The sequence below is a fragment of the Pipistrellus hanaki genome (genome assembly GCF_964339955.1).
Source record: "Pipistrellus hanaki genome assembly, chromosome: 16".
In the NCBI taxonomy this organism is placed as follows: domain Eukaryota; kingdom Metazoa; phylum Chordata; class Mammalia; order Chiroptera; family Vespertilionidae; genus Pipistrellus; species Pipistrellus hanaki.
The window spans coordinates 16,302,390-16,323,038 of NC_140518.1; the positions used below are offsets into that span (position 1 = coordinate 16,302,390).

A 20,649-nucleotide genomic window follows, 5' to 3' on the forward strand; every position below is an offset into this window, starting at 1 on the left:
TGCACTCGGAAAATTTACAAAGATAGACCATGCAGTGGGTCATAAAACAAATCTCAATTATTTCAAAAGGATTCGATTCATATAAAATATATTCTCTTACCACAATGAAATGAAAGAAGTCAGTAACAGAAAAATTCTTAGAAAATCTCCAATGATTAAAAAATAAAACTCACCTTCCTAAATAATTAATGGGTCTAATTTGTAGAGAAATGATAAAATGTATAGAATGAAATGAAATAAAAATATAACACTGTTCTACTGAGGAGGAAAATTATAACACTAAATACCTGTATTAATCTTTCACCTTAAAAATATATATGCAAGAGTTATATACTGAAAAGCTTTTTTAAAAATGAAAAAGATTAAAGATCTTGAGAGAGACATGTCCTCTTCATATATCAGAATACTCAATATTGTTTAGATGTCAATTCCCCCCATATTGACATCTAAATATTGACAGATTCAACACAATCCCAATCAAAACCCTAGCAGGCTTTTTTGTAGCAACTCATGAGCTGATTCTAAAATGTATATGGAAAAGCAAAGGACCTGGAATAGACAATTTTGAAAAAGAACAAAATTGGAAGATCCATATTACTGGATTTCAAGGATTATAGAGCTACAGTAATCAAGACAGCGTATTTGGCATAAACACAAACATATGCATCAATAGAACAGAACAAACTTCACATAAGTAGTCAACTGATTTCCAAAAGAGGCACCAAATTAGTTTAATGGAAGGATAGCATTTTCAAATGCTGCTGAAACCACTGAATATATATACTAGTATATGCAAAAACAAAATACAACCCCTTCAATTCTTACCTCAAACCATATACAAAAATTACCTCAAAATGAACCTAGTATAAGAGCTAAAACTATGAAACTTATAAAAGAGATGGTCTTTGTGATCCTGAATCAGGCAAAAAATTTTAGACTGTTACGAAAATGAAAAGGCAAGTCATATCCTGGGAGAAAATATTTCAAAACATATGTATAATTAAAGACTTATATCCAGGATGTATAGAGAATTCTCATAATGCAATAAGACAAACCAATAAAAACTCGGGCAAAAATTAAGAATACATACTTCATTAAAGATATATAGATGTCAAATAAGCACAATAAAAAGATATTAAACATCATTAATTATCAGGAACATGCAAATTAATACCACAATCAGATACTATCAGATAACCACTACCAAGGGTAAAGTTAAAAAGACTGACAATATCAAGTACTGATAAAAATGTGGAACAACTAGAAATCTCATACATTTCTAGTAGAAATGAAAAATGGTCCAGTCACATTGGAAAATAGTATGGCAATTTCTTATGACATTTCAATCCTGGGTGTTTATCCAAGAGAAATGAAAATACATGTTCACACATATGTTCATAGCGCTTAGGAACCAAAAATTAGAAATAACTAGGGTGTCCATCAATTGACAAACAGATAAAAATACTGTGATGTATCCATGTAGTGGAATATTAATCAACAGTAAAATGAACAAACAATTGTCACAGGTAATATGAATGAATCTCAAATGGATTAAGCTAAATGAACAAAGCCAAACACAAAAAAACTACTTCCCCTAAGACTCTATTTATGATATGCTAAAGTAGAAACAAAAGTCAGATTAGTGGTTGCCCAGGGCTAGGGATTGGAGGAGACTTACTGCAAAGGGACATGAAGGAACTGTTTGAGGTCATATGAATATTCTGTGTCCTTATTAACAACTCTGTATATTTTGTCAGAGTATATCTAACATTTTAAAAGAGTGAATTTTACTGTATATAAGTTAAAAGTCAATAAACCTGATGTTAAAAAATAGAGTAGGCCCTGGCCGGTGTAGCTGTTAGTTGGAGCATTATCCTGTGCGTGAAAAGGGTTTGATTCCTGGTCAGGGCACATACTCAGGTTTCGGGTTCAATCCCCAGCTAGAAGGTATATGGGAGGCAACTGATCGATGTTTCCCTCTCACACTGATGTCTCTCTCTCCCCTTTCCTCTCTCTTAATAAATTAAATAAATGTCCTCAGGTGAGGATTAAAAAAACAAACAAGCCGAAACCAGTTTGGCTCAGTGGATAGAGCATCGGCCTACAGAGTGGGGGGTCCTGGTTCAATTCCAGTCAGGGGCGTGTACATTGGTTGTGGGCACATCCCCAGTTGGGGTTGTGCAGGAGGCAGCTGGTCATTTTTTCTCTCTCATCAATATTTCTAGCTCTCTATCCCTCTCCCTTCCTCTCTGTAAAAAAATTAATAAAATATATTTATAAAAAAAAAAAAAACCAACAAATACATATGATGGCTAACTTTCCTTTATTTACAATTCTAAGAGATAAGAGACTATAACTTGCATAAGAAACAACTAGTTTAAATCAATTATTGCCACAGCAGTGTTAATGTTTAATATACAACAAAAAAAATATCTTGGACTAACAAAAATGTTTAACAGATAAGGGTTTTCTGTCTCAATATTAAATGACTACCATTTAAAATACTTTAAATATTAAAATTTAATATTTTTTCAGGAAATTGGTAATGCCAATCATAGCTGGTAGGTTACATGCAAATTTTATATGTGTGCATCTTCCAGAGAGAGTCCACCATTTTTATGTCAGATTTTTCTCAAAGAAGTCTATGACCCATAAACAAGTTAACAATCATACTATGAAAGGAACTTTCTATGTTGATACAGGTTGGCATATCATTAGTTTAGGAACATGAGACCTCACCATTTCGTTGTTGCTCATGCTGATCCTTCTCCTGATGCGGGTTCTGAGGCTGCCCTATGCTGACAGGGGGATGATGGCCGAGGCCATAAGGTAGAGGAGACCCCCGTCCGTGCGTCTGTAAGAGGTTCATATTGTAGGCCATCGCTGCCTGGTGTGTAATGATTCGAGGATCAACTGCAAACCTACCCTGGTATCCTGTCCATGGTACCTAGGTTATTACAAAACACAAAATGATTTCATTATGTACATTTTGGAAGGCAAACTTCAATAGGAAAAAGCAAACTTACACAGAGAAATGTTTTTAATTTTATCAAAATGAGTAAGTATAGTCAGTATTAATGATAACGATTGATAGAATTACTGCTATATCTCAACTAGCCTGAAATGGCTCCCTGAATCTTTAGTGTGTAAGGGAAAATTTATCACTGTACAGGTTAGGAAGAAACTGAGAACTTAAAATTGGTAATTATTTCTTGAAGCATTAAATCATCTTATAATCTTGAATCATTTCCCCTCAATATAAATGTATACATCTCACAGATTATCCTGAAAATTATCTCTTAAAGTCCTAAGTGCATAGTTACAGTGTCTAACAGACTGAATAAGAGAACCAGGGGGAAAATTAAGAAACAATTTAGTCTAAGGAATTTCAACTCAAAAAAATAGGTATTCTAACTTTATATGAATAATCCAATCATTTAATGTTCATTTATGATATAAGCAAAATTTTAAAAGGTCATTCATTTAATCAATGCTTTTGATTAATTCAGCTCTTCCTTTAAGTACAGAAACAGAAAATTTCTTTAGGTGTGTGTGTGTGAATATATATATATATATATATATATATATATATATATATATATATAAATAATCCCTCTATATTAACATAAAAGGGATAAATACAAATGACATCTGAGCTACCTTCCTATTATTTTATTATAACTGCTAAATGCAGACTCTGAGAAATCTTATATAATAAAAGCCTCTTTGACCTAGTAAAATGAAATATAAATCCTAAGGGACTTACTATTTAAAGCAGATGATGTATAATGTTGCCAGGCTGTCTGGGAAGAAATAACTCAGCTAAAATTAAAATCTGTGGGGAGTGGGCATGAATTACATATTTCTTACTGACAGTTTTTTCATTGGCTGCTGTGATTGTGAATTATTATGATCAATGTGGCTGAGAAATGTTTGCAGCTTGGCATTTTTCCATTTTGGGGGTGTGGGCAGAGGTGCCAAAGATCCTTGGCAATGACTACCTCTGCCTGATATTACAGCACTTTCCTTAAATGAAGGAAAGGTTTTCTAGGCTAAAATTCCTAAATTTGGAAATATTAGTATATCAATAAATTAACAAAATTATCAAAATATTCAGTATGTTAAAGGAAATAAAAATGAAGTTTTACACAAGATGGAAGCTCTCTAAAGATCACAGTCTAAGAAAGATTTAATAATGTTTTTAAGTACCAATAAGATTTTATAAGGTGTCAAATTTCTCAGATAAATTTAGACTCAAGGGAGTTAGACTAATCTAACCTTCTTTGCGTCCTCCAAAGAACTACATTTCTTAGGAAGAGTTAGTGAATTATCTATATATAAATATAAGCCTAATCAACCATAAAGATCCAATGACCAGAATGACCAGTCGCTATGATGCACACTGACCACCAGGGGGCAGACGCTCAATGCAGGAGCTGCCCCCTGGTAGTCAATGCACTCCCACAGACAACCTCCCCTGATCGGGGCTTGGAGATTCCCCCTTCCCCAACTCAGCCCAGGGCTGTGGTGGGGAACCAGGATGGGTGGCAGCTGACGCAACCATTGCTTCCTCTCTCTAGCCCACCAGGGTCTTCGGGCCCTGATCAGCCCAGCCCTGATCGCCAGCCAGGCCTAGGGACCCCAACCATGCACGAATTTTGTGCACCAGGCCGCTAGTACAAGAATAAAATGCAAAAGATAAAAGAAAATCATCACTTTATAAAACAAGAGACCAATTTACTACCTCTAACTTTTGGCTCAATTTCCCAGTAAAAGTATTTTAAAAGAATACAAGGCTTCTCAATCAAAATATCCAATTTACAGATTTCTTCATAGCCACTGATAATCTAATAAGCAAAAATTCACATTTCTTTGGTCATTTCAAAATTAGAAGGTTAAAGATAAGAACTGCTTAAAAAAAACTTACATGCATTGAAAAGTTTTTATAAAAAGAGGTTATATTTTATAAAGAAAGGTAGGACATTATATGGCACAGTCACTACTTTGGTGAAGCCTATTTTATTTTATTCAATAGTATCTCAAACATCCACTTACAGGTAAAGGCACCGACATAACTACATTCCCTCCATAGACAGCAGGTACGTAAAGAATACTTGTCCCCGTGTGAGGATCTATTCTCTGGACAGGGCTTGGAGATTTCCCCAAATTTGGATGAGGTCCAAGAGGAGGTGGAGGAGTGTATGCTCTAATAGGATTGCCAATAAGAACGGAAGGATTGGGTTGAACTGAAAAAAAAAAAAAAAAAAAATAGAGAAAGGGTATATTCATTAGCTGTACAATTCACCTAGACAGAAATAACTTGAATCATCCAACAGCAAAATATTATTTCCCAAGTTTGCCACAAGATATCTTACAATCAAAGAAGTATTAGTGTGGAAGAGTAATGCATATTAAATAAACATAATATAACCATTTTTAAATGTTCCCTAAAATTAACTTGAGATATGCAAAGTATTTTCTTTATAAACTAGCATATTTTTAAATGTCTTCTGAGGCTGGAGATGTGCCCTTCAAGGGAGAAAACCATGCGCACACCTACACTCTCAGTAAACATTCTCCAAGACTAGGAAAATATATACAAGTCTTCAGAATAAAGTTTTGACTTGCAATTGTAATAAAGCCACATACCAAATGAAGGATAAGTAATTATTATTTTAAAGGCATAATTCTGTAATATTTTAAATAATTGATATAAACTTTATCTTGAATTTTGTATGACTCAACATTTATAAGATATAAATATGTTCCAAAAACTTAGGTTACATAGAAGGCTTAAATGCTTTTCCTGTTTCTGGATATGTACTTTGATACCTACAAAATCACCCCTTGTAAGAAATGACATATGAGCCGAAACTGGTTTGGCTCAGTGGTAGAGCATCGGTCTGCGGACTGAAGGGTCCCAGGTTCAATTCCGGTCAAGAGCATGTACGTTGGTTGCGGGCACATCCCCGATAGGGGGTGTGCAAGAGGCAGCTGGTCGATGTTTCTCTCTCATTGACGTTTCTAGCTCTCTATCCCTCTCCCTTCCTCTCTGTAAAAAATCAATAAAATATATAAAAATAAAAATAAATGACATATGAGTTCTGGCCAGGTGGTTGGAGTGTCATCCCATACACTAAAAGTTCAGGGCACATATCCAGGTTGTGGGTTTGATCACTGGTGGGGATGTGTAAGGAGCCAACTGATCAATATTTCTCTCTCACATTGATGTTTCTCTCCCTAAAAATATTTCTCTCTCAATAAAAATATTTCCTCGGGTGAGGATTAAAAAAGAAAGAAATAAATGATATATGAATAGAAGAGTTAAATGAGTTCCATAGTGTGTGTGTGTGTGTGTGTGTGTGTGTTTCCCTCTTCCCACCTTTCTCTTTCAAATGATGGAATTTATGGTAAATACCATATCACAAAAGTGAGTTTTCATAGGGCTAATGTTTCCACTTACCAATTCCATCATTCTGGAAATGATCATTCTGAAGGAGGCTTTTCCCCTTTACAGAAAAAAAAAAAAGCAAACGCATTTAATATTAGAGAACAATACTAGTTTCTACTCCTATGCAAATCACATGTATGCAGCAACAATTAAAATGTAAAGACTACAAACTCGTAATTAATAACCATTAGACTGTTCTGAACTTTTTTTTTTATAAATATTAAAGTCATGGCGTTACATGTTCTTAGCTTTCAAGTTAAGAATATCTAAAATTATTTTTTCATAATAATCTATATTTATAAAACCCTAATATGCAAATAGACCAAATGGTGGAACAACCGAACAACTGGTCACTATGACGTGCACTGACCACCAGGGGAGGCAAGCAGAACATGGCGAGTGTCGGCTGCAGTGGCATGGTAGAGCAGGTGAGCGGGGCTGCCAGACCAAGGCGGGGCGCTGTTCTCTGTCACAGGGAGAGCCTCTGGTGGTTACTGAAAACTCTTTGCTCCCACACTACGCGGTCCCACCCGGCGTTTGCACCTGCTGCCGGTGCCAGCCCCACCTGCACCCGCTGCCAGTGCTGGAGCCACTGTTCACACCCATTGCCAGGGCTGGCCCCACTCACACCTGCAGCTGCCGCCGGATCTGCCACTCACACCCACTGCCAGAGCCCAGTGCCGGTCCTGACTGCTGGGTGCCATCAGCGGGTGTGAGCAGTGGCTGCCAGCCCTGATCACCCCTGTGGGCTTCTCCACCTCCCCCTGTTCCTGAGGGATGATTGGAGCAGCAGCTGCCGCTTGCACCCTCTGACTGCGCCAGCCCTGCTCACACCTGCTGCTGGTACAGACCCCAACCACTCCAAACTGTCAGTGGATCCAAGCAGGGCTAGCACCATCAGCCGTGGAAGCTGTGGCAGTGGGAGCAGGGCTGCTGGCAAAGAGGGAACTGGGGGGCAGCAGCAAGAGGGGCCAGGCAGGGGCACGGAGGATGGGCTGAGACCTGCCCCTGTGCCCACCACAGCCTCATAGCCCACAGTTCCTTTCAAGGTGCATGAATTCGTGCACTGGACCCTAGTTTTTTATAAAAATAAATATGCAACCAATATGACTGAAACCTAAATTCTATTCCTTTGCATTTTCTCTGTAAATTTTCCATGAAATAAATAAAATGTAAAAGTTGTATTTCAAGGGGAAAATATTAGTCTTCTATTCTTGAGGATGAGAACCTTTAAAACAATAACATGGCCCTAGCTGGTTTGGTTCAGAGCGTCAGATTGTGGACTGAAGGGTCCCAGGTTCAATTTCAGTAAAGGGCACATGCCTGGGTTGTGGGATCAATCCCCAATAGAGGGCGTGCAGGAGGCAGCCTATCAATGACTCTCTCTTATCACTGATATTTCTCTCTCTTCCTCTCCCTTCCTCTCTGAAGTCAATAAAAATATATTTTAAAAAACACACAATAACATGAATATAACTATAGTTTGGGATTTACAATAATTTGAGTATGATCCATGGCATCTTAAAGTGTAAAAAAAACACGAAAAAAACAGAAAGACACACTGTCATAATGTACTTAAGAGAATACACAAATTTTCCAGAAAGCAATTTGGCAATACCTATTGAAAGCATCCAAAATGTACATACACTTTAACCCAGTAATTGCACTTTCAGGGATATCTCCAAATGAAATAATAATGGATTTGGCACAGATGTTCATCACAGCATTGTTTATATTATACATGGGATAATATGTTAACAACCTAAATGTCCATCAATGAAGGATTTACTAAGTAAGCAATGGCAGATTCATATAATGGTATATTAACCTACTGTTAAAAATGATGAGTTTGAAGCAGAAACAGTATTTGAAGAGACAAAGGTTCTGAATTTGTGGACCTGGCTAAAAAAAATTTCTTTTTGTTTTCATTGGCTAAATGTAATACATGAAGCCTTTATAAAACATAAGTAGCACATTATACAATTTACCCTTAGACATTATCTTTCTCTGACAGTTAAAGGGGAAGATAATGTCTATTGCAAGAAGAAAAACCCATTCTTGACAAGAGCAAAAGTACAGTGATGCTTCATTTATCTCTGTTAGCAACATTAAATATTCAGATCAGTACTGAACATCAAAGGTCAGTTGGTTAGTTATAAATGTGAAAGGACAGCTAAGTTCTAACTTTAAAAAATAAAAATAAAGTCAAAATAGAATCATATTTGGTCCATTAGCCAGAAGAGAATCTTTACAGTGATTGGCACTAGCTATAAAATACAAACTTCTGAGGAACAGAGAAGTGATGACAAAAGCAGGCAGGAGAAAGGAGGAAAAGTGAAAAGGAGAAGATGGCAGGCAGCAGAGCTGGCAGAGAAGGTGGAAGATCAGAAGCAGAGCAATTAGAAGTGACAACAAGAGCAGTCAGGGGCACAGGCACTGACAGAGGAAACAAGAGCTGAGAGCCGAGGACATAGACGATAAGACAGTTCTAAGAGGATAACAAGCCATTTAGATTTCCTAGTCTCTAAGGACCCATCAATCAGGGGCAACTGTGTAGTATGTGAAGATACATCGTGGTTTAGGCAGGGTGGGAGGCAGAATGGCCCCCCAAAGATGTCCACGCCCTAATCCCTAGAACCCCTGAATATGTCATGTTATGTGGCAAAAAAGACTTTGCAGATATAATTAAAGTTTAATATAAGATTTTCCTGGAGTATCTGTTCATATAATCTATTGACATGAACCCTAAAAGCAGAGCAATTTCTCCAGCTGGGGTCAGAAGATGCAGAAGAAGGAAAGGGAAGATATGGTGGAAGGGGAAGCCCGAGAGATTCTAAGGGAGAGAAGGCTCTGAGATGCAGGGCCACATGTGAGAACTGGAGAATAGATAATATTCAGAAATGGATCCTTTGAAAAGACCAAAGCAATATTTTATAGGTTTTAGTTTGTAAGTTGCTTTTCCCCATCTATCCTCTTAATAGTTTTTATAGTGTATGAATCTGTTCGATTTTATCAAAGCTTCAAACTTTGCTCCCAGCAAGTGCCCTAGGAGGAAGCAGAATGAAGACAGGGATAATGGTTTTCTCCCGCTAATTCTGCAGGCGCCCGTGAAAGACATCGTTATAAATGCCTGGAGGGAGGCAATGAGGACTGGCTAGATTACTCACTCCTGGGTCCCCTAACATTTTGTACCTTTGCTAAGCCTTATCACAGAACTGAATTTTAGTGAGATAATAAAGTTATTTCTAAGCAGCAAGAGGTATGTTTTGTTGACAAACAGCCCTGAGGTTCCTGGAACATTTTTCACCATGATCCAGTCTTCTGGTGATTTTATCTATATGAAATCTTATTGGGATTTTAAAACTTAGTCTAACGTTGAGATACTAATTTTTAATATTTCTTATGCCCTGAATTGTGCTGACAGTTGAATATTAAGGAAATCTAGGGGGAATCGTATGGCTTAGTACAGTGGTTGGCAAACTGTGGCATGCAAGCCACATGCAGCTCTTTGGCCTCTTGAGTGTGGCTCTTCCACAAAATACCAGGGCCTGGGCGAGTCTATTTTGAAGAAGTGGTGATAGAAGAAGTTTAAGTTTAAAAAATTTGGCTCTCAAAAGAAATTTCAATCGTGGTACTGTTGATATTTGGCTCTGCCGACTAATGAGTTTGCCGACCACTGGCTTAGTATCATGTTTTCAGAAATAGCACCTTTTACTAACAATGAAGTAAGTTTTCCTTTACCAAAAGACACCAGCACATACAAAATAAATTAGGATTTGTTTCAAAATTTTCTAGCGGGTGTATGTGATGGTGGTAGAGTGGAGGAAGTGGAATGTAGATGAAACAAGATTAAGTTAATTAATGAAGTTGAATGATAAGGAATTTGTTATACTATTCTCTCTACTTAATTAAATGTCTGAAATTTTCTACAATAGAAAATTAAATAAAAAGGGACACCAGTACAAATTCAAACCTCAAAACAATGTCATGGAAGTAAAGAAAATACGAGGAGAGGAAGGAGGAAAGGTGATAGCAATAAACTTCGGTTCACAATAATTCAGTTACTTATACTATTGATTATTGCATATGATATAAATAATAATTTACAATAACCAGGTAGATAGATAATTTGGTGAACCACTGTACTATTGACAGAAAAATAACAGATACTATCGACTAGTTCAGTGAAGACTCTCTAAAAAGTTTTTAAAATTGGGGAGGTTGCTGCTTTGAACTTTAATTTCACAGTTTTCTCATTGAAAGAAAAAAGCCACACTACTGGCTGCATCATACCTGTTATTCACTTATCAGATACTTACTGAGCACCCGCTATGTGCTTAAACTTCAGGGAGTTTATGGTTTTGGAAGAGCAAGTGGATCCAACATATATTTCCTTCACCTTTAAAGTAAAGCCAGCCCAGTGGCGTGGCTCTGTGGTTAAGCATTAACCTACGAACCAAAGGTCACTGGTTTGATTTCTGGTCAGGGCAAATGCCCGGGGTGCTGGGTTTCAGGCTCAGTCCCCAGGAGGGAGCATGCGGGAGGCAGCTGCTGAATGGATGTATTTCTCATCGATGTTTCTATCGCTCTCCCTTCCTCTCTCTAAAATCAATAAAAACATATTTAAACAAAAACAAAAAAGCAAACTGCAGGATCTTGCTTAGGTTCAGCAGACATCTGCTATCATGGCTTGAATCTAGCTGAATCTATAGCACATTAATTGATGCTTACTTTGCTCAATTAAAGGAAGAATTTATTGTACTTAAGAATGTGCAAAGGGTATAATGACTTTGCAACATTTTAAATAAAAATAAAATGTAAACATTTCTACCTGGGGTCCCGGCTCCTCACATACCCAAAGCTAAAGCCTTTTGCATAAACTCTTTCTTGAGCTTCACTCACTCATCTAAAAAATACTTCAAAGCATCTAAGATGAGCCAGATGTTGTACTAGGCACAGAGGCTAAAGCAGTAACTAATACAGGTAAAAATCTCTGCCCTAATGGAGCACATATTCTATTTTTGACATGTCTCCCCAATCTTCCACTACCTCTACCCACTCAGTAGACTCCTAAACAAGATCTGGCCATACCCTCCAACATCTGCCACTGGAGGCTAATTTGCTTATCTCTACTTCTCTAGCACCTAACATAAAGAAACTTAACTGTTTGATTTAAAAACATATTTATTAGCCGAAACCGGTTTGGCTCAGTGGTAGAGCGTCGGTCTGCGGACTGAAAGGTCCCAGGTTCGATTCCGGTCAAGGGCATGTGCCTTGGTTGTGGGCACATCCCCAGTAGGGGGTGTGCAAGAGGCAGCTGGTTGATGTTTCTCTCCCATCGACATTTCTAGCTATCTCTCTCCCTTCCTCTCTGTAAGAAATCAATAAAATATATATTTTAAAAATAAATAAATAAATAAATAAAAACATATTTATTAATAGCTTAAGCTTTAGAAATCTAGAAGGTTCATTTAAGTAAAATTCTTAATCCCTGAGTAACCCCAAGTCACTAACACATTATTGTACACTAGAGGCCCAGTGCGCGAATTCATGCACCAGTGGGGTCCCTGGGCCTGGCCTGCAGGATTGAGAAGAAACTGGCTCTCTGACATTCTCCACGGGGTCCCGGATTGTGAGAGGGCACAGGCCAGGCTGAGCGAGCCACAGTTTGCCGACCACTGTACTAAGCCATACGATTCCCCCTAGGTTTCCTTAATGTTCAACTGTCAACACAATTCAGGGTATAAGAAATATTAAAAATTAGTATGTCAATGTGAGAGGTTGGCCAGACGGGGAGGGACCACAGGAGGCTCCAGGGCCTGTCCAGCCCATCTCTCTCACATTGCCAGACCCCAACAGCAAGCTAACCTACTGGTCAGAGCATCTTCCCCCTGGTGGTCAGTGCAGATCATAGCAAGTGGTTGAGCAGCCTTAATATATCATTAACATATTACACTTTGATTGATTGAACAGTCGACCGGTGGACCAGACACTTAGCATATTAGGTTTTTATTATATAGGATTAGATTCATTTTTATTAAACTAAGAATATACAACAGTATATTAACATAGAAAGTAGTTCTATTTTCAGCTAACTACCTATTTAGCTAAAAAACTTTCCAGATAATAAACCATTAATTATTGCTTACACATTAGGTTTTATGTTTTTTAAATGGAGCCCAAAACTGCCATACTCTATTAAATTTAATACCATGCTGATACCTATAAATACACCAAAACACTGGAACAAATACTAGACATATCATTTTCACAACTTTCTGTTCTAGATGATGTGTATTTTTTTAAGGCAGTCTAGTAAATAAACCAGCTGTCTCTGCCCCAAATAACTATGGTTCAAATGTAGAAATGGCTTTGACTCTCCCACCTCCACTTCCTCTGACTGGATTACATCTTATACAACAAATATAGGTCAAAATCAACTAAACCTTCAAGTTGGCCACATTTTCTCACTGTGGCAAATACCACTTGTAATGAACTAGTATTGAAATGAACATGTCTAGTATTGCGGAACACACAAAATATGCTCTCAATTAATTTTTGAGATCAATCGCAAGTAACATGGCCAATGCTCAACTATCCACATGGACCTAGAATGATGATTTTTGTTATCCATAATAAATAACTATTTCAAAACAGAGAACTCATTTTATAGAAGATGTGTACTTCCAGGCTTACTTAATCAAGAAAAGATTAGACCTATTTTCTTCACACAGATATTATTATAATGTTATTCCTTATAGCATATGATTTTAATAAGTGTGCTAGTCTAGTCTTTTAAATTAGCTTTGTTTTATTCACATCTTGCTAAAATAAGTCTCTCAGTAGAGAGGACTAGGAGATTATATTATTCGAAGAACACAAGAAGAAATCAGGTAATTGAAAACTTTTTGAGGATGATCAGGACATTAACCATGGCTAAACACCACACTGTATTTCCTCACTAGACAACTTCCTTTCAGAAACTGCTTGCTGAATACTTCGAGTAACTAGCAGCTCAATAAACCTTTGACACCTCTGTGCTTCTGTCCCTTTAGCCTCTTCAATTTCATTAACAGGCTTTACCTTGGGAGGTGACTGCTGCAGCTTGTTGGCACTTCCTGAATGCTGCAGTCTTAGAGCGCGGGGGATAAATTCGGGTGCCAGTGGATTCAACACATACGTCTTCTTTAGTTCTAAAGCCTCTAGTTGAGCTTTGATCTGTTCAAAAGTGATCCCGTGTAGGCTATTATTTTCGTGACACAGGGCAATAAACCGCTCCCAAAATTTCCTACAGAAAAGATTTAGAAGATCAGTTTACAATTTCAGTGGATGAGAGCACAGAAATAAACATAAGCTACTGAAGATGATTTCAAATTTCCTTCCCCCACACTAAACTCTTCAAGTTCGATATTCATCTATGATTCAGATATAATCTTCCCACTAAATCACAAAACTTCAGAGATATAAAATGTCATTTCCATCAAAGTGACACGCACACAAAACACCCCCTCGGGATGCTTGCATTAGCTGTTCCCTTCCTGGATCACTTTCCCCCAGGTGTGCACAGCCCACTCCCTCACCACCACTGTCAGCTTCTCAGTGAGGCCTCCTCTGACCACACTATGACAATCACAAGCCAGCCCACCCAACCCGTCATTCCTAATTCCCATTCATGTGCTATTTCTCTTCCATTCAGCTTACCACGTAAAATACGACACTATCTTATTTTGTTTTTTGTCAGTCTTCTTTTCCCCCCCAATAATAAGTAAGCCCGTCAAAAGCAGAGATTTTTGTCTATTTCATTCACTGACCTGTCTTCAGTGGCTAGAAGAGTGTTTAAAACATAGTAAGCACTGGAGAAATATCTGCTGACTGATGACTGAATGGATAGGTACACAATTATGTTTAAAATAGACTCAAAGCAATATATTTTTGTGTTCCTTCTGTTTATCAGGTAAAGTTAAACTTGATTTTAATTAGCCAAGAGGTCATATAAATAAATGTACACAGAGGTGTACAAATTGCTCTACATTTCCCCCTTTAGTGTCTCAAATCAGTAACACATGATTACCTGCATCTTCCAACGGAGCACAGAGCAATGGGATCACCCACCACAGCCACCAGGGACTGTGCTCTGGTGATGGCAGTGTTGAGAAGTTTGTAGTTAGATAAAAAACCATAATCTAAGTCCTCTGTGGAATCTTCCAGCAGTTGTTCTTTCTTTTTAATTGGTGTCTGTTTATGTTTACAAGTATGCCTTGTTCGTACTGTGCTAAGAAACAAAACTCTGAATTGCTTTCCTATTAAAAATAAATAAAAAAGACTTAAGATTGTTATTCTGAAGCACTAATAAAATAAAATAAAAGCATTTCTTTTTTTGTCTCTTTTAATGTTATTACTAAATGACAGGTATTGGCAAGGATGTGGAGTAACTGGAACTCATGCACTGCAGGAGAGAATGTAAAATGGTATATAAAACACTATGGAAAATAGTTTGGTTCCTCAAAAAATTAAACATAGAATTAACATGATCCTGCAATTCCACTTCTGGGAATCAATCCAAAGAACTGAAACAGGGACTCACACAGATATTTGTATACCCATGTTCACAAATAGCAGCACTATTCAAAATAGCCAAAAGGTGAAAGCAACCCATGTATCAACAAATGAACACATAAACAAAATGTGTATATACATATAATAAAATATTATTCAGCCTTAAAAAGAAATTCTGACACATGCTACAACCTCATGAACCTTAAAGACATTATGCTAAATGAAATAAGCCAGTCATAAAAAAACAAATAGTGTATTACTGCACTCAAATGAGGTACCTAGAGTAGTCAAATTCATAGACAGAAAGTACGATGGTGGTTGCCAGGGACTGGGAAGAAAAGGGAAGTGGAATGAACATATAAAAATGGTAAAATGGCAAATTTTTTAAAATTTTAGTATTGCTGGAACCAGACTTAAGAGATTCCAAAGTCCCACTCAATACAAGGAACTTTCATTAAAGCAGGGTCATCTAACCTCTTGCTGATTCCATAAGGAAGCCTTATTGAGTACAGTTTATACAATAAATTTCTAATGCTCTTTCTTATAGTAACACGTACATTCCCTCATTCTTGACAGACCTCCAAATACTTGAACACAGTTTTCACATTAGTCTTTTCTTCTGTAGGCCAAACAATCCTACTTCTTTCAACCATTCCTAACTCCCATGTGGCAGCTTCTATAACTAGATCTCCATTGGGTGCTTCCTAGTACTATCTTTCTAAAATGCACCCAAATTCTGTGTGATCTGGACAACAGCTGGTATAAGGGAGAGTTATTTTTCCCCATGATTTAGAAATTATATTATTCTTACTATTATATATTACCATGAAACCTGAAATTATACTGGGCTTTTTTAGCATTTACATCATGGTGTTGTTTAATATACTTAAAAGCACAAATTTTATAGCAACTAGTTGCTGGCAACCATTCACTTAGGAAAAATCTGTAGATGGAAAACAAGCTGTGCCTTTAAAAATGCATTTAAGCATAACTTGCTTGACAGGTACAAACTTGTAAAAATCTTTATGAACAAATTAGTCCTCAGAGTATAATAGTGATTAGGGGCAATTGTATGCTAGATAGCGTGTCTGATTTATACAATTACAGTCATAGAAAAAGTTAATTTGTTCATACTTCTTTTATTTGGATATAAAAAATCTAATCCTATATAATAAAGAGGTAATAGGTAAATTAACCCTCACGCCCTCACAAGATGGCTGCCTACGACCAGGCCGGCAGGGGGGGTTAGTAAGGGATGACCAAACTACTAAACAGCAGGCTGCGTGGGGCGACCAGGCTGGCAGGGAGGGCAGTTGAGGGGTGACCAGGCCATCAGGAGAGGGCAGTTGGGGGCAATCGGGCCAGCAGGGGAGTGGTTAGGGGGGCAATCAGGCTGGCAGGCAGAAGCAATTAGGGGCAATCAGGCAGGCAGGCAGGTGAGTGGTAGGAGCCAACAATCCCAGATTGGGCCTAAACCATCAGTCAGACATCCCCCGAGGGATCCCAGATTGGAGAGGGTGCAGGCTGAGCTGAGGGACATCCCCGCAGTGCCATGAATTTCATGCACTGGGCCTCTAGTAAACATATACATGAGTTCAACCTTTAATTGCCAAATTTGGCATCAGAGAACTTGATATTAAATTAAGACATAATTATTTGTCCAGGGAAGAGATCTTGAGAATTAAAAATCCAATGTGCATACATTTTAAGATTTCAGAATCTGAATAACTTAGTTTGTTTCAATTAATACTTACCTTGAACATTTAGCACCCTTTCTACATTAACATCAGATAATCTCTTTTTTCGAAGTTCAGCACGTATCCTAAACACCTGATCAGCATACGGAGTCACCACACCGATACTGCCATCATCTAACTTCCCCCATGCTACTGGCCACTTCCTTCTTAACTCTTCCACACGTTCCACCACTTCAAATACCTTTAAACAAACATACATACACATATTAAAGTTATGCAAGTGTTTAGAGAAAAGAATATGGTAACTTAAATAGATGTATAAAGGGTTCCATTTTATCATTTTAAAATTACCTCTAAATAAGAATGCTTTGCTTTTATAAACACATTAAGTGTTCAAACGTTTTATTTACATTTCAAACAGTAAATTCTATAATAATGCACCCAGTGAAAACATGAAAATGAGAGACAATGTAATTGGCAACTGGCCATACCCTTTACCCAGTCTCCTCCATTCTTAAATAAGGTGTGGTTCAAGTTCCTGTGTAGGAAGTAGGACAAGGATATAGCCATAAAACTGACAACCCCATCTAGGGAGACAGAGAAGCAAGTCCCGACAGTCTCAGTAGTTCTCAGTTCACTCTCTCCAGATCAGGCTAAAGAACCTAACCACCAACTAGCGATGCCTAGAGTGAGTGCCACCATTCAGCCTCAGCAATGCAAGGTCTAGCACTGCCCCTCCTCCACGGATACAACTAAGCAGAGCAGCCAGCAGCTGGCACCTAACCACTGCTGAGACTAGGACAAATGTGGATCAGAGAGACAGACCTTCAGAATTCACTGTTATCTAGCAGTTCAAGTTTGCCCAAGCCATTTCATGAACCTTGCAATAAAGTAATTTCAAACATTTAAAAAAAGATTTACCTTTTCTTAAAATTAAATGGCACAGACTAATTGAATGTCAAGTTTCTTGCTTTCAGCTAGGATTTTATCAAGAGGGTGCTATTGATTTTCTTGTACTAACTTCTAACTACAGGCCTCTGATCAATTTTTAAAAGAAAAATGAATTGCTATTATATCATAAAAGCCATGTCTTTGAAAATAAAATGAGTAAAGAATAGGACTTAAGGAACAAAGCAAGATGGATATCGTAGATCAAGAGCAGTTCCCCTAATGACTAACCAGGAACCTCTCCTCAACCCTTCTCTGAGTTTCCTGAAGTCCATGCACTGTGATGACCAGAACTTATCTAAAGGGTCTCTGGCTTGCTGGCCCCCTAAAGACTTCACCAACTTTTTGTCTGCTGCCCAATCTGACCCCTCATACTACTCACACACTTCTGAAATTAAAGTCACATTGTAAGAGGACCATACAAGTTGTAGCACATCACGGGTTAGCAACATCATCATCTCAGTCTATGTGATCTCTCTGGAGTACAGGATTCTGCAATTCAAGTCTTACTCACTTAAAATGATATGTCATTTGAGTATGCACTATAAAAGATAATCATAGTCTATTTAGATGGCTAACAATAATCCTATCCTATATAATAAAAGCACAATATGCAAATCGACTGAATGGCCGAACAGCGGAACGACCATCTGGGGCAGGGGCAATGTGACTGGTCGGGGGCCCGGCCATGGCCCCATGATCACCCGCAGAGGGAGGCTCAGGCCATCGGCCGGTGGGGAGGTCAATCAGGGTCTCCACAACCGCCCCAAAAAGGGAGGCCCAGGCCACTGACCAGCGGGCTGCAGCAGGTGGGCAGGGCCTCCCTTGCATGGGAAGCCAGGGTCCCGCAGCAGGTGTCGGCAGCCCGGGGAAGGAAGCCTACTCCTGCACAAATTTCATGCATCAGGCCTCTAGTAATATATATAAAATAACACCAGCTTTCCTTTTCAATGAAGTCATGTACTGATAGTTTGTATTTTATCGTAAAACAACAAGTAATTCAAAGGTTTTGTTTCCTACAGGAGATTCATCTTAACCATTCAGTTACGCATGAAAGAATGAACTTTACATACTAATTTCATGTAAATGAAGTTAACACCCAATAAGATGTCAACTCAAAATTTTAAATAAATGCTCTCAATAAGACCAGACTATGTGACTGTGAAATATTAACAATTTGCAAAAGAACTAAGATACCTCTGCATTATTAAAATAAGCTGTGCTATTTTTTTCTTGTACATCTTCCCCTCGAGCTGTAAAGAAAGTGAGTGGGTAGAAATCCTTGTGTGCTGGTTGCTTTCCACTGGCCATCAGTTTGCCCTCATAGAAGAGCTCAGAGGTGTAACTGCAGAAAAAGACCAAAATAAATAAGTAAAGAGCAATCCATTGTCAAAATTCAATTCACCCATAAGAAAATAAATATATCAGTCAATTCTAAAAATGTTGCTTTATGTCCATGATTAATTTTAATCCAAGCCATCTAATACCAATGAGGCCAAGGTTTTCTCCAAAAATCACAGCAATGGCATCAGAATAGACTCCAAATTGCTAAATGAACTGATTTAGGTAAGGTACAAAGCCAGAATACAAAAAGAAAAGGAATAAATGATGACAGTTCAATACTAGATAAGAATCTTGCTCTGTGAGGAAATGTTCTAGCTAGTATATTTTCTCGGTTAATACGTTTATATCATATATATATAAACAAAGATATTCAGATATTGAAACAATACACACAACTGAAGGACATTCAAGTCTTCAACAATAAAATGAATGTATTTTGCAGAAGAAGATACAAGCTAAAGAACTTGATTCATCAAGGACTGCAGCAAATGACTGACAACAATCACAAAGGAAGCACATACTGAGATATTAACAAAGCCACAGTTAAATCTAAATTTTTATATTTATTCTATTGGTTTCAGAGAAATCTAAAAATGGTTTTCAGATGACTGACATAATCAACATTATTAAATCATACTAAACTTTAAAACAATGTAAGTTTTTGGTTGAAGGAGGGGCTTTCCAGAGTGCTGGGAATATTCTATCTAATGATCTGGGTGCCAGTTACATGGGTGTACCCAGTTTATGACTATTACCTGAGCTGTCACTTATGATATTTTTATTTTTATGGATGCGCATGTGTATTATATTTAATAGAATCCTTTATAAACTTTATTACTAAGTTTCATGGTTTTCCTTCCTCCCTTCCTTCCTTTCAGATTTCTTGTATAAGACAGACACAATAAGCAAACCATTATGTAGTTTATCAACATATTTATTTATTACATCACATAGTTTTACATGTGTACTATATATTCAGTCACAGAAAAATATATCATAGCTAGTATGGCCTAAAGTGTTAGTTTCCAGAATTGCCCTATTCTGTGAAAAATTACAGCTCTGACTTTTGAAGTTTCTTTTACAAACATACAAGTGAACATAATCTGCAACTCAGGAGACCATGTGACACTGCTGGGAATAATCGGTCCCTAGAAACAGTGCTGTTTTGATCACAGGAAGTGTGGTACAGAAAGGGCAGCTCACACCTACTTGATGATAGCTTCATGGGAGCGGTAGTTCTCACAGAGGAGGATCCTGCACGGGAACTCAGCAGGGTAATGCTCATAGAGTCGATCAAGTAATGAAACATGAAGGTTTCTCTCCCTGGCAAACTCGCTGTAAACAAAAGGACTGAGCTGTAACAGACAAACATAGAGAAAACTTAATTAAATATGTGAATAGTATTTTTTAACCTACTCATTAAAAAATCCGCTATGCTGGCCCAGCCAGTGTGGCTCAGTGGTTGAGCATCAACCTATGAACTAGAAGGTCACGGTTCGATTCAGTCAGGACACATGCCCAGGTTGCAGGCTCGATCCCCAGAGTGGGGCATGCAGGAGGCAGCCAATCAATGACTCTCTATTATCACTGATGTTTCTCTCTCTCTCTCCCTCTACCTGCCTCTCTGAAATCAGTAAAAATATATATTTTTTA

At 37.8% G+C, this 20,649-nt stretch overlaps 1 protein-coding gene across 8 annotated transcripts in view; it reads right to left on the minus strand.

The window, feature by feature from the left end:
• Positions 1-20,649, minus strand: part of HELZ (helicase with zinc finger) — a 110,126-nt gene that overhangs the window by 27,423 nt on the left and 62,054 nt on the right. For all 8 annotated transcript variants that reach the window (XM_084864140.1, XM_084864138.1, XM_084864136.1 and 5 more), the window contains 8 exons: positions 20,206-20,351; positions 18,850-18,997; positions 16,762-16,945; positions 14,523-14,751; positions 13,535-13,739; positions 6,464-6,509; positions 5,056-5,246; positions 2,740-2,947 (listed from right to left, as the gene is read on the minus strand). In XM_084864140.1, the coding sequence (XP_084720266.1) occupies positions 2,740-2,947; positions 5,056-5,246; positions 6,464-6,509; positions 13,535-13,739; positions 14,523-14,751; positions 16,762-16,945; positions 18,850-18,997; positions 20,206-20,351 (1,357 nt within the window). The remainder of the gene's footprint in view (positions 1-2,739; positions 2,948-5,055; positions 5,247-6,463; positions 6,510-13,534; positions 13,740-14,522; positions 14,752-16,761; positions 16,946-18,849; positions 18,998-20,205; positions 20,352-20,649) is intronic.